At 42.8% G+C, this 14098-nt stretch overlaps 1 protein-coding gene across 1 annotated transcript in view; it reads left to right on the forward strand.

Annotated features, from left to right (window-relative positions):
• The window catches only part of HS3ST3B1 (heparan sulfate-glucosamine 3-sulfotransferase 3B1), a 38579-nt gene extending 28915 nt beyond the window's left edge, over window positions 1-9664 (forward strand). Inside the window, exon 2 of the mRNA XM_054975213.1 lies at window positions 6463-9664. Within this exon, the coding sequence (XP_054831188.1) occupies window positions 6463-7081 (619 nt within the window). The 3' untranslated portion in view covers window positions 7082-9664. The remainder of the gene's footprint in view (window positions 1-6462) is intronic.
• The last annotated feature ends 4434 nt before the right edge of the window (window positions 9665-14098 follow it).

Consider the following 14098-nt stretch of genomic DNA (forward strand, 5'->3'; position numbering starts at 1 on the left):
CCCAGTTAAGTTTATTCTTCCTGTCCTTGCTACGCTGCTGCTATGATCAAAAAGCCAAGTGGCATCTTAAAGGTCAACAAACTTGACTTCAATATGAGCTTTGCTGAGTCACAGCTCACTTCTTCAGATATGTAGGCCGTTTTCACACTGCTTACCAGCCACGGAACTGGAACGACAGCATCTTCCTGGTGTGATTTCGCACGAGAACAGCTGTAGAGGGAGAAGTGAGCTGTGATTAACAAAAGCTCATGTTGAAATCAAAGTTAGTCTTTAAATTGCCACTGGACTTTTAGTTTTTGCTACAACAGACTAGCATGGCTATTCCTTTTGCGGTTTAGGTAGTCAGTTAAATCAGTCATAAATAAGTGTTTTTTTTAAAAAAAATCTTCTCATTTGGTAGTCCTCTAAATGGTCCTTAGCTAAGGTTGCCATCCTCCAGGTGGGGCCTGGAAATATCTCAGAATGGCAAGTGATGTCCAGATTACAGATTCCTGTACAGGAAATGGAGGCTCTGCAGGCAGAATTCTATGGATTCATATCCTAGATGAGCTCCTTCCACTCTCCGGGCTCCACCTTCTCCAGGCGCTGTGCCCAAATCTCCAGAAATTTCCCAAACTAGAGTCAGCAGCAGTATTCTTAGTATTGTTCATAGCTGCCTTCCATCAGTTTGGATCAGCAGAGTTTTCACACATGCACCCCTTCCCCAAAAGCGCAAACCTGATTGCTGATTGGTTCACATCAGATTGCATGGCAATCATTGTTGTATGTATAGTGCTCCATAAAGTTTAACTGGCTTTTCCTGTTCACCCCATCCTGCAAATAAAGCTGTGCCTGTCTACAGGCTTTCCATAGCAGTGCAAGTCTGTCCAGTGAAGGTTGTCTACATTTTTTTCTATGCACCCTACTACCTGAAATTTTTGGTATACCTGAAGATCTGGTGAGAAGAGTGAAGGCTAGGTGCAAGCAATGAACCCATGAAAGTGTGCAGAAAACTGTTATGGAATTCTAAACTGAGTCACAGCTACACGCCATCTGCAAAAGCAAAGAGCACTCACTGCTTGTCTTGGGGAAACTACAGTTGACTTACTTTTTGCTTGGCTGTTGGACAGGTCAGTCTTAGCTATAGCTGGATAACACTTATCTATAAAGAAATCATTTGCTAAATTGCAGGGTAATACACAATGGCATGAGAAAAGCCACTTCTGAATTCTTTCCAGTAGATGGTAGTTCATGAGGAAAGCTTGTTGCCTTGAGGTTCTCAGGGCAGTAACGGAATAAGCTATCACTAGGAAGACTTGAATCATTGTGGCACTCGTCCTCAAATCTTAAACACTAGAGTAACCCACCAACTAACTGCAGTCATTTATGAAGACTGAACGAGTTTTGCAGAGAGCGGGCAAAGAATCTGCTCCGAATGCCTCTTGCATTCTAGTGACATTGTTACCGCCAAACATCTGGGGGAGCATCACTTTTAAAATAAACATGTGGAAACAAGAGTATCTACTTTAAAGCTCTAACTGCTAAACCGCAGAGCTGTATTTAAAAGATCTACTGCAAGAAGTGAGCAGAGAAAAACATGCCTTGAAAATATGAAAATTAAGCAATTTTATTGAACCAATATTTTATTGTCAGATAAGGATCTGCAACACTGCTGCACTGCATGGCTACTAGTGTGGAGAATGTATCTGAAAGATAGTCACCCTGTTCTCCAGATCCAGAGGAGTTAGCTGTGTTAGTCTGCAGTAGCAAAATAGTAAAGAGTCCAGTAGCACCTTTAAGACTAACCAACTTCATTGTAGCATAAGCTTTCGAGAGCCACAGCTCTCTTCGTCAGATGCATCTGATGAAGAGAGCTGTGGCTCTTGAGAGCTTATACTACAATAAAGTTGGTTAGTCTTAAAGGTGCTACTGGAGTCTTTCCTGTTCTCCAGGGTTACCCCTGGCTTGTAGTAAGAGTAAGGAGTAGAGATGGGCACAAACCATAAAAAACGAACCATGTGGTTCGTCAAATTTCGCGAACCACGAACTTTCATGAACCTGCCCCCGGTTCGCAAACCGGTTCATTTGGTTCATGAAAACGTCACATCCAGGTCAGAAAACCGTCTGTTCCAAGCCAGCAGAAGGTCACTTCTGGGTCAGCAGAAAGTCTGCAGGAAGTCCATCCCCTGTTGCCTAGGAAACTGATTGATCGGCACCAGGCTGTCTGCAGTGACAAACCGAAAAACGAACCAAACAAACCAGCCTAAAGTTCGTGGCGGTTCATCAGAAATGGGATCTGACAAACCGCTGGTTTGTGAACCATGAACCGGCCTGGTTCGTCATGAATTTTGGTTCGTGCCCATCTCTAGTAAGGAGCCAGTCAGGCTTTTACAAAAAGGCCATCATTGGACTCTGATCACAGGTTTTTATTAGGGGTATATAGGTTTATCATGCTAAACAGTGAATCCCTGCTTCATAGATGAGAAGCTTCTGGCATGTTTTAGTAGAGAGGTATTTTCAAGGCTCGTGTCTATTGCTGGGCATCTCACTATTAACAGAATGAGGATAGAGTCACTTTGTATATTACATTAGATAGGAGCGGAATTTTTCCAGAATTTCACACTTCAAAAGGGGAATGCTCTTATTCCTTCTACTATGAAGTGATTTCAGCTCAGTTGACTCTGACGGTGGTGCTCACCCTTCAGGAATGCAAATGAAGTAGCTGCGATTTTTGCTTCAGTGGCACCTATGCTGCTTCCAGGCCCCCAGGATTTTGATTGCTTTATCAAGCAGTAAAAAAAGATACTGTAAACTTCATCATGCTTCTGATGGAATTGAGTAGACATAAAACCCTGGAAAGCACTTTGCTTCCCTGAAGCATTATGGTACAGCGAATGCAATTTCACACACAGCCATTTTTATTGTACTTGAAATAATTCCACCCTACAATTTCTGCCCCCTACCCAAAAGTCTTGTCATGCTCCATCTCTTCCCACCTTTCTTCCATTTGACTCTTATAAACCTCTTACTAGTTGGAGCTACCTTTCTTTGTGAAAGTCACACTTTATTACAGAATTACATTGGCTCTTGCCCTTCCCATCTAATGAGTTTTCCCTAGAATTCTAAATAGATTAGCTTTTGAGTAACCAAGTATTTATGAATATTGCACCTAGAAATTCTGAAACTAGGGGAAAGCACCATGCTGCATTTCTAAATGACTTTAAAATGGCGGTGGCGGCCCTGAAGACCCTGTCAGGTCTAGTTTGGCCCACATTCATGGGGCCTTGGTTTTTCCACCCCTAAAATGGAAATAGGAGTGTTGTGTCTCACAAGGTGGTGGCTGGGGCAAGTGGAACAATTGTAAAGCTATTTGTAACTAACAATGGTCTGTAAATGACAGAGCTGAAGAGGTTCTGGAATGCCATCTCGCCAAATTACAAGTAGCTGTTCTTCTGTGATAGGATTCTGGAGGAGTTCTGGTACACCACTGATATATTTCTGCACTTTACTATATTATTATGGGAAAATGAACCATTTTAGTGGCTCACTGGATTGGCTACTTATTTGTACCAAACCTCTAAGAGTCTTGAAAATTGGGTCCTATTTTTTCAGAAGAAAGGCAGGTTTGTAACATTTTATGCTAACACATCCCATCACTGGCTCTACTTCTGTCCACTCCCTTGTGCAATTTGTAAAAATACCCCCACAAACCCATATTCCCTCATCTTCCTGGGAACAGGTGGAAATAATGAAGTTTCTGGGAACCAGTAGTGGAATGGAATATTTACAACATTCATATCTCATGTTTCAGTTTCTGTATCTTTAATCATGAAACATCTCTGCTATATGGTATTTTTGGTGATAACGATCTTACTAGCCTCTTTTAAAGATGAATGGTAGGCTGCGAAATATGCCAAACTGACTTTGTAAACTATAAAAAGGACCACTCTTAAGGTGGTGTAAAAAACGTAACAGGATGTCTTCCAAGCAAGACCATACATATTCCCTGGGAGAAATATTTGGCCAGGAAATAGACAAATTCTCTGAACGGTTCCTTTTATAAAGAAAGGGAAACTCTCTGCATTTCTATCAAGACCTTGGACTAGCCTGGTGCCAAACTCTTACACACTTCATAGAATTCCTTGGGTCATCTCAGTGGTACCAAAATGCCACGTTTCTGTTGCTGCAGCGTCCTGCATTGAGAGCTGATTTGTTGTACCTGCTGGCTTGTTTGTGTAAACCAAACATAGCAACAGCATGTAAAACACTTGTCTCCATCTCCTCCCTGTGCCCCCCCCCCAGACCCTCTCTCAATTTTCTTTATTGGCAAGTGTCAACAGATTAGTGGCGAGTCCCTCTGTGCAGACAAAAAGCTGCCACAAAAGGCATTAAGCTTCAGCTATTGGATTACCACGTGGCCACCTGTCAATTGACTTTGTAAGAGTATCTGTCTTTGGGCTGTTTTTCACATTAGTCTGAAAGTGTCTTTTCTTGAGAAATGTATGTTGGTAAATGAAGGAAGGTGAAATAGTTTTAAGGTTTCAGGGGACTAAAACACTTGGGGGATTAGAGCTGTTTGAGTAAGAAGACTTTATTACATTAGCGTAAGTGGTTAATGAGCAAAGCAGGCCAATCCCATCTGCAGACTATAAGTATATTGCCTTGCCTATGTGCATCATATGGAGAAAATATTCTTTAAAGAGGCCTTTTATAGCACCCCCCTTGCTTGAGAATGACTACAAGAGTACATGCTACCTAAGGGGCATGGACTGTGCTTGCAGTGTCTCTCCTAAGATAACTTGCATTTCCATGTTCAGATGCACTAATTAAAATATATGCAGGGCCGCCATCTTGTTTACAGGCAGAGCTGCTAAACCTTTAACAGCAGCCCTCTTCTCTGTTTAAATGCAGACCATGAAACTTCACTTGTTCACTTTGTGGTGGGCTCTCAAGCAGTTCTGTTATTCCAGATAAACCTAAACGCCTGCCCAATAAGGTGCAAGAGAAAGCTTCAGCATCTTAAAGCAAACACTTTACTGATTTTGGTTCTGGTTGTCCTTGGTTTCAACCAGGCAGTGGTAAAATCTTTCCAAAACTAAAGATGTGGCTTTCTATTCTTGTAAATACTAGGATTGCCAATCTATAGGTGGGGGGCTGGAATTCTCCCAGAATTACAACTGATCTCCAGACTACCAAATTCAATTCACCTGGAGGAAATAGTAGCTCCAGAGGGTGATTTCTGTGGTATCACATCCCCGCTGAAGTCCCTCTGCTCCCAGGAATATGTTGCCATCTTCCAAAACTACTATTTCCTCCAGGAGAAATTACCTCTGTAATTGGGAGAGTTTTTTTGCAAGGTCCTTCAGGTAGTATCTCTTTCTTTCCTTCTTCACCATTCACTTATGTGCAACTGCAGTTTAGTTGGCATTGAAAGAACAGACATTGCAAATGGGTCTCAAGGACCTCAAGCATTAGGCCTAACTTAAGTAGCTATCCTTACAGGTGGGTGTGGCGCACATGTGCAAAAGGATACTCTCTCTACCCTACCCAGATAGCTGCTGCTTGTCCCACCTGGAGTTTGGTAGCCCTGTTCTACCTACAAATATTCTACAGGCTCCTGCCTGTATGAGTGCTCTGGTGTAAGTGAGAGTACATTTTTGAACTAGTGAAAGAAGCTGTGCATGTATTGATTTCCTTTGCATCCAAATCTTATATTTTGTGTGCATTAGATATGGTTCAAGCACCACTATAACAGTTTTATGTCCTGTTTCATGGATCACAGCACATATGTACACGTCGTGATTTTCTGAAGAGAAGATTTGATTTTTTTTAAAAAAAATCTGAACCAGTTACATCCTTGAAAGCTATGAGGAATTGCGCAGCTTGCAGAAGCTGTTTAGCTCATCCACTCATGCAAGACTAGTTGTGTCAATAGACTAATGCTAAGTTCAAGTACAGGTCTGTTAATGTTTGCTTGAATACTGACCAGTGGACTTTTGGGGACCCGCCTACTATGTACAATATTTTCATTTTTAAAAAAATTCTTAGCTTCTGGGTTTTTCCCTCCCAAACATCAAATGCAGGAATCTCACCTCATTTAGTAAGGAACAAGTTTTTATATTTAATGTTTAGTATTTTAAAATATATAACATTACTGAAAAACAGGGTGTTATTTCATGGCTGTTTTGCATTATGCAGAGGCAAATCTGAGTTTGCTTTTGAGCTTCCCAGAGGCTTCTCTCTTAGCTCATCTGACCACTTTCTCTTCTGGCCTCGCAACTCACTTTTGGCAAGAGAGTTGAAAACCACAGTTTTAAGGTATATTATCAAGCGAGACCAGTTTGGCCGTTTAGACCCAGAGTGCTCTCTGCTACCAAAATTATGTACTATCGCTTCTTGGCAAATCAAGTAATCATGGTAGGAATTCTAGTAAATGCCACCCATTTTCTAAACAATCTATTCTCCCCCTTCTCTCTTTGACAGAGATTTGATGCCAAGGACACTTGATGGGCAGATCACCATGGAGAAAACTCCCAGCTACTTCGTCACTAAGGAAGCACCTGCTCGAATCTCAGCCATGTCTAAAGGCACCAAGCTCATCGTGGTGGTGAGAGACCCCGTTACTAGAGCCATTTCTGACTATACACAGACTCTCTCCAAGAAGCCCGACATCCCCACCTTTGAGAGCTTGACCTTCAAAAACAGGACTACGGGCCTCATTGACACCTCCTGGAGCGCCATCCAGATTGGCATTTATGCCAAGCATCTGGAAAACTGGCTCCTGTATTTCCCCATTGGGCAGATTCTCTTTGTCAGTGGGGAGAGACTAATCAGTGACCCAGCTGGTGAGTTGGGCCGGGTCCAGGACTTCCTGGGTCTCAAACGGATCATCACAGACAAACACTTCTACTTCAACAAGACAAAGGGCTTCCCATGCCTGAAGAAGGCAGAAGGCAGCAGCAAGCCTCATTGCCTGGGCAAAACAAAAGGGCGGACCCACCCCAACATCGACCAGAAGGTGGTCCAGAGGCTACGTGAGTTCTACAGGCCTTTCAACATGAAGTTCTACCAGATGACTGGACAGGACTTTGGCTGGGATTAATGGTTAACGTGGAAGCACTTGGCAGAGTTAATCCAGTCATTCAGCTTGCTTCTCCCTATATATGTAGATAGGTCTATATGTAAAATGTACAGAAATCTATTTTATAATAATTTATTTTTAATTCTTAAGCAATTAATTCACTAAGCTGCCTAACCACACTGTAGCCCATAGCTGTGTTTTAACATTCCACAGTGTTGATGCTCGACTATGCTCTTGCTCTCTTTGGTTGCCTGGTTCAGTTTGTAATGGGGAAGTGCTTCCATGTATTTTCCTAGCAGAAGTTTAATATTTTTGAAGAATGCAGGTGGGTAGAGGAGAATTTTTTTAAAAAGCACAATTTTTTTTTTCCAATACGGGTACTAGGCATTTTGAAACACTTTTGTGCAAGGTCCTTCAGGTAGCATCTCTTGTCTTCCCTCTTCACCAATCACTTTATGTGCAACTGAGGTTTTAGTTGATATTGGAAAAACAGACTTTGCAAATGGGACTCAAGGAACTCGAGCATTAGGCCTAACTTAAGCAGCTGCCCTTACAGGTGGGTGTGGCACACATGTGCAAAAGGATACACTCTCCAGCCATATAGCTGCTGCCTGTCCCCCAGGTATGCTTGCCTTGGTTCTCCACTTTTCTAGAGGCTTTGCAACAAGGTGAACTTTGTTGCCTGGACCTCTGCTGTTTCTTTCCCCCACTCTATGTAGTGAAAATGTTCTTTCTTTTGAGCAGATCTCCTGAGCTGACAACTATGCATATTTGTTGAACTTTTTCCAGAAGGAACAAGTTAAATGTGAAAATCTTGCTCTGGGGCAAGTAGCGATGCAGGTTTTTAAAGGTTTGTTTCTAGATCAGTCTCGTGAAGGAAGGCCATCTGAACTTACCTCTGATGAACCATTCAGCTGTGTGGATAAGTGTGAGAGCAAAACACTGGCAACATGTGATGGGGTTGTTGTGTGCAGCTGGATGATGTGCAGAGGTCATCCCCGTGTGCATCATTCATGCTCATGCATGTGCTCTTTCTTCTTTTCCCTCTGTCAAACAGGACATTGTTGTCTGAATTACTTGTTAGTGCTGGGCTGTGAAAGGTCCAAATTCAGGGGTGTATGATAGCAAGAGGATGTATTTCATAAAGCCTACTGTGAGAAGCACTGGAGAGGAGCAGGTAACATATATCCTGCCTTAACCTCATCAAAGAATTCCACAAGTTGTCCAGCTGCCTGGCAAACACCTTATTTGCTAGTGGCAAAGTCATGAGGTGAACGGCATGCAGCAGCTCCTCAAGGCATGGCACAATTAAATGAACTGACAAGGTGTGACCATGGCAAATTGAGGGTTGATGTGCCTGGTTAACATTAGGATGGGTGATCTTCAATAGATCTGTATACACCTCTTGGTTTCCACTTCTGTTTACTTTCTGTAACAGATTCACCACAGATTCTTGAATTGTCCTGAGCTTGGACAACCATGTTGAGTAGGTTGAGCACCACAGTCAGACAATTTTTTTAAAAGGTGGAGACACATTACACTAATTGAGTGACTTGAAGGGTTGAATGTGGAACCTCCACACAATATATTGTGTGTGTGCACGTATACATTCCCATCCCCTTTATCTAAAAGATGTAGACCTACCCATCAATATTCACAGGGGAACCTTCAGCAATGTTTACCCTTCTAACCTCTTGACTTTAATGGACAGATGTGTGTCATTCTACTTAGAGTTGTTCTGTCAGTCTGCTTCAGTCATGGTGGTGGTAAGCTTTACCAATTTGGATATCCACCGATAAAGCAACACTCTCAGAAAAGGGAATCTTGCATCTCAGTCCAGTGCAAAGACAAAGGTGTTATCATGTAGATTTTGGTCTTCTGACTACTCGAAATCATTTGATGCTCTGTTTAGGTGACCATGCCACATCTTGGCATTATCAAGCCACAAGGTTTTCATCTTTCTCCTGATTTGTGACACTTTCCCATTTATTGCTCTTCTTGGTCTTCAATTTAAAAAAATTTCTTAGGTGTACTAAACCGCAAGTACTCTGTCAACAGAACATGTTCTGAATGGTTTTGAAAGATAAGAATTGATGAATACGCTGTTAATTCTTTGTTAAATACTTTAAGAAAACTGCTAATCCTGGCTGAGCAGCCCATACAATGGAAATACTAACAAACCAATTAATTTTATATGGCCTTACCTAAACAGTATGGTAGCCACAAAGGGACAGCATACCATATGGAATTTGAACTGCTGTAAGCAGCATCAATAGTGTTACATTTTTGTTTGCTTCACAAGGGGAACACAATCAAACTCAGAGGTGTGGTTAGACTTGTTTTTGTTTTTTTTACATTGTAACATTAATTTATGGCTGAGTTTCATTCAGCCCTGTATTCCGCTGTGCAGTATGTCCAGATATTAGCAATATTTTTGTGTTCTCTGTAACATGGTACACCTTAGAATAGTACACTTGTAAAGGATAAAAAGGCAAGCAAAAACTGTAAATTGAGTATTTTGTGGTATGTATGACACAAATTAATTTTACACAGAGAAAGGTTTCTAGGAAAATGAAATTCAGATAATTCATACTATTTCTTTGTATGAAGAAATAAAATATATTTTACCAAAGCATGCCTACCATTCTTGTCTTGGGTTGAGGGCGAGCTTGCTAATAAATGGTATGACCTCTGTGCAAGATCTTTTGTAAGCTGATGAAGCCCAGTAGCTATGGATGCCAGGAAGGAGCTGCCAAGCGGTACCATTATTGATCCTCAAGGACTCAAATGGAGCCTGGCACAGAAGACTGGGATGTTCTGCTGGCAGGAAAGTGACTACATGTTCTCATAAGGTCAGCCACAGGAGCTGAGCAAAGGATGAATGGAAGAAGGGAGTCCCTATTTAACTGAGCCCTCTGAATAAAGGCAGGGCTTTTTTTCTGGGAAAAGAGGTGGTGGAACCCAGTGTGTTGCCCTCGGAGAAAATGGTCACGTGGGCTGGTGGCCCCACCCCCTGATCTCCAGACAGAGGGGAGTGTAGATTGCCATCTCAGCTCCCCTCTGTCTGGAGATCAAGAGGCGGGGCCACCAGCCCATGTGACCATTTTCAAGAGGTTCTGGAACTCTGCTCCACCGTGTTCCGGCTGAAAAAAAAAGCCCTGAATAAAGGGGATTGGTGGATTTCTTCATAAGCAAAATCATACGTGAAATTCCCCCCCCCCCCCCCCGCCGCTCCTTTCTACTATTGTCTTCTCTCCAGAGGACAAAATACTTATGGTCCTCCTGACTGCAAAAACTCTGGACCTGAATTTTCTTCTAGCTGAAGTTAGATCATAAATACAGTGGCTCAGTGGAAGCCTGAAATCTCTACCCCTTGCAACCCAGGATGGTGGGTCACAGGGTGGGGAAGTCATGTCCTGCGTGACTAGTTGGGATGCTACAGTTTGTTTGCAGTGACTGTATTCAAAGCGGAACTTGACAGGTTTAGATGTGATGATCAGAGATGGGATGATCAGAATCTGTCCAGTTTACCACCAAAAGGTTCAAATGCCTGCCAAGCGAACTTGCGATAGGTTTTTGTAAAATGGTGCATGTATGAAATTGCTGCTGGTCCAAGCAGATCTGCAACAATTTGTTACTAAGGTCTACTTAGAGCAGGTATCTTGGTGCCCACTGGCACCTTTCCTGGTGCCTGCCAAGTATTTTTTTAAAAAAGCAAGCAGTGTCTGATGGGATGTTTGCCCAGCAGGTTTTTGACTGGCTGTTGGACAGAATGTGTTCATTTTAAAGGGCATCATGTTAAACACAACTTCTGCTTGAAACGCTGAATAGTTACTATTAGTTATGCATGATCTTCCTCCCTGACATTTTGTGGTTGGCTCCACTTCCCACACCCACCATATTGTGATTGTGGGGCAGGGTGTGTATGATAACAAAAATGTCCAAAAAGCTGGTTGTTGTGGATTTTCTGGGCTGTATAGCTATGGTCTTGGTGTTGTAGTTCCTGACGTTTCTCCAGCAGCTGTGGCTGGCATCTTCAGAGGTGTAGCACCAAAAGACAGAGATCTCTGTGTCACTCTGTCTTTTGGTGCTACACCTCTGAAAATGCCAGCCACAGCTGCTGGCGAAACGTCAGGAACTACAACGCCAAGACCACGGCTATACAGCCCGGAAAATCCACAACAACCATCGTTCTCCGGCTGTGAAAACCTTCGACAATACATCGTCCAAAAAGCTGATTCTTTCTGTACTGTCAGGAAGGAATACAGTAAAGCAACCTGCTGGACATCCATGAATAGTCTACTAAAAATTAGCTGACTTATGCCTGGTGAACAGTACGCGAGTTGAAGCGTGAACTGGTAAGTACTTGAGCATCCCTAACCAAGGAAGTCTAGTGAAGAGGGCTTTGGGGCACCTACTTCTACTTTTCCTAACATACCTGGAGGTCCTCTAGTGTGTTGCTGTCTACCTCTTTCCCCTCTGCAGTTATGACAACTAAAGCATGGATAGCCTATAGGATAACTGTCTTAAGTCCCCCCCTCCCTCCAATAATAGTCACGCCCATGGTGCTGACATTCCAGTGCCTTTTAAAGACTGGGATCCCAAGAGTCCTTTAAGGATACAGTTGTTGGCACAGCTACACCAGGCTATTCCTTGCAAGTTCATTTCCTGGGTTGCATTGGGGAGGGGGCTTCTCCAAGAGTTCCACTGAATGCTGGAAGTGCTGCCTTCTACTGTCTCTGAGAGGAATTTCCAAAGCCCCTGCTCCTTGAGTAGCTCTGTGGATCCTAGCTATTCTCGTTTTCAACAAATAGTTCCATAGATTGTGTGTTTTCTTCTAACTCATAAAGTTAAACAAGGGAATCATTCAACAGCTATTTCCCCTTGCTAAGCTAAAGAACAAAGGACTATGTTGATTTGATGACTTCTGAGTATATGAAAGCCAGAAGTCACTGAAATTCTTCCCAGGATTTATTTGGACCCAATCTGAATATTTGCTCAGTTGTGTTTGCCTCATTATTCAAACGCCCGCTTTCCAAACTTGTGCCTTAAGGGCTTCTAGGCCTGCAATTGCTTTGGGCAGGAAGATGGCTGGCAAGTTTAATGTCTTCAGTTTTCATTTTGCGATGACTTGCACTTCTGAACTAGTATGGCTTAGGGAGGGGGTCCTATAGCTTAAGGTGGAAGCTGTACCGCACCTATTCACACAACCTAGTTTTTGCTTTACTGGACAGTCTAGTTAGCTACATCTGCTGGCTGTAAATTCACGAGTTTAAAGGTCTATCTGGATGGAAATAGTAGAAATGGAGAAAATAAGTGGGGATAACCTTAAGTGTGTGGTGCAAAATGCTTAAAAAGACTTTGAAAGAAAAACAAATGTCTAGCTCTAGAACATATTTGTAGCTTGGACCCTGGATTTTCTGAATAAAGTGTCCATGATATGTAGTGAAATTTGGAACCTTCCATGATGACGGTAGTTTCAGATAGCTAACCATGTTGGTCTGAAGTAGAACAGCAGGATTTGGGTCCAATGGCACCTTAGAGACCCACAAGATTTTCAGGATGTAAACTTTCAAGAACCAGAGTTCCTTTCTTCAAGTATCGTAGAAAGGAGCGATGACAATCAAAAGCTTATGCCTTGAAAACCTTATTGGTCTCTAAGGTGCCGTTGGACTCATTGAATCCTGCTATTAGACTTCTAAACAGATCTGATTCAAATCCCCCTGTGATCAGAAAGACAGCAGCCCTGTACAGAAGACCTCTCTGTGCATTGACGGGGACTATGCAGGGAGGGAGAGCGGGCATGAGCATGCTAACTCTGTCCTCTGCCTCTGTGGGATCACTGGGCTGTGCATGGTATGAAAACATGGAGCAAATGTCGATGTGCATGATCGCTCACTCTCTGTGATCAGCAATGCGCTGGAAGGATTGTTAGCATGGATGTTTCCTCCGTACGTTTGCAACCAAACAGAAGAATCGATGATCTGTGTGTGTGTGGGGAAGGGGCACAGGGCCACCATGCTTGTGCCCACTCCACAAACCACCCCCCCACACACAGCCAACATGTAGAGAGATTTTCGGTACAGCGTGGGACAGACCTCATACTTTTCTTTGTGATTATATTTGTCACAGCAGTTTCCCAAGAGGATAAACAGGAGCATGTACTTGCATGGTGGTTATTGAAGCAGATAGCTTTGTCCTTGATACACAAAAACAAACCTATCCACTGAGGCACAGACTGGCTCAACAGCACTTAGAGCCTCCCGCATCTTTAAGAACTCTTCTGTGAACTTCCAAGGATAGTTTTCATTCCAATTGGAGATTGCCAGCCATTGATGGGAAGAAGGCTTGGGCAGACCTGGCCTGCTTTATTGGCAGGAGATGGGAAGCTGATTTTGGGTGTTTTGAACCATCAAGGGAGGACTCGAAACACACATTTTCCTTGTCACCATATCTTAACCCACAGATACCCCCAAAATACATTCTCAGCAGTAGGGCCACTACTTCATCTATGGGTAGTTTGGCTAAAAGAAAATGTTGTATACTGTATAGCATATTACAGCAAAGGGTTTTTTTAAAATTGTGAGACTGGTTATTTAACTAACAGAAAGCTGGTGCAAATGTACAGGGTCCCTCTGCCCCCACCCATGGAGGTAGCCACCTTTAGTTTCTTGAAGAAAGGAGCTCTGACTCTCAAAAACTTATACTCTGACAGTCTTGCTGGTCTCTAAGGCGCCACTGGACCCAAATCTTGTTGCATAAGTTAACTTCCTCCATTAGTAAAGAGTCCAGTAGCACCTTTAAGACTAACCAACTTTATTGTAGCATAAGCTTTCAAGAACCACAGCTCTCTTCATCAGATGCATCTGATGAAGATAACTGTGGTTCTCGAAAGGTAACCAATAAAGTTGGTTAGTCTACTGGACTCTACTATTTTGCAACTACATACCAACATGGCTAACTTCTCTGGATCTTCTCCCATTAGTTCTATAGGAGGCAAAGGGCAGGGCTCATAGAAACGTCAAATGTTGATGCCAT

This window comes from Eublepharis macularius, chromosome 4 (assembly GCF_028583425.1).
Source record: "Eublepharis macularius isolate TG4126 chromosome 4, MPM_Emac_v1.0, whole genome shotgun sequence".
NCBI classification, from domain to species: domain Eukaryota; kingdom Metazoa; phylum Chordata; class Lepidosauria; order Squamata; family Eublepharidae; genus Eublepharis; species Eublepharis macularius.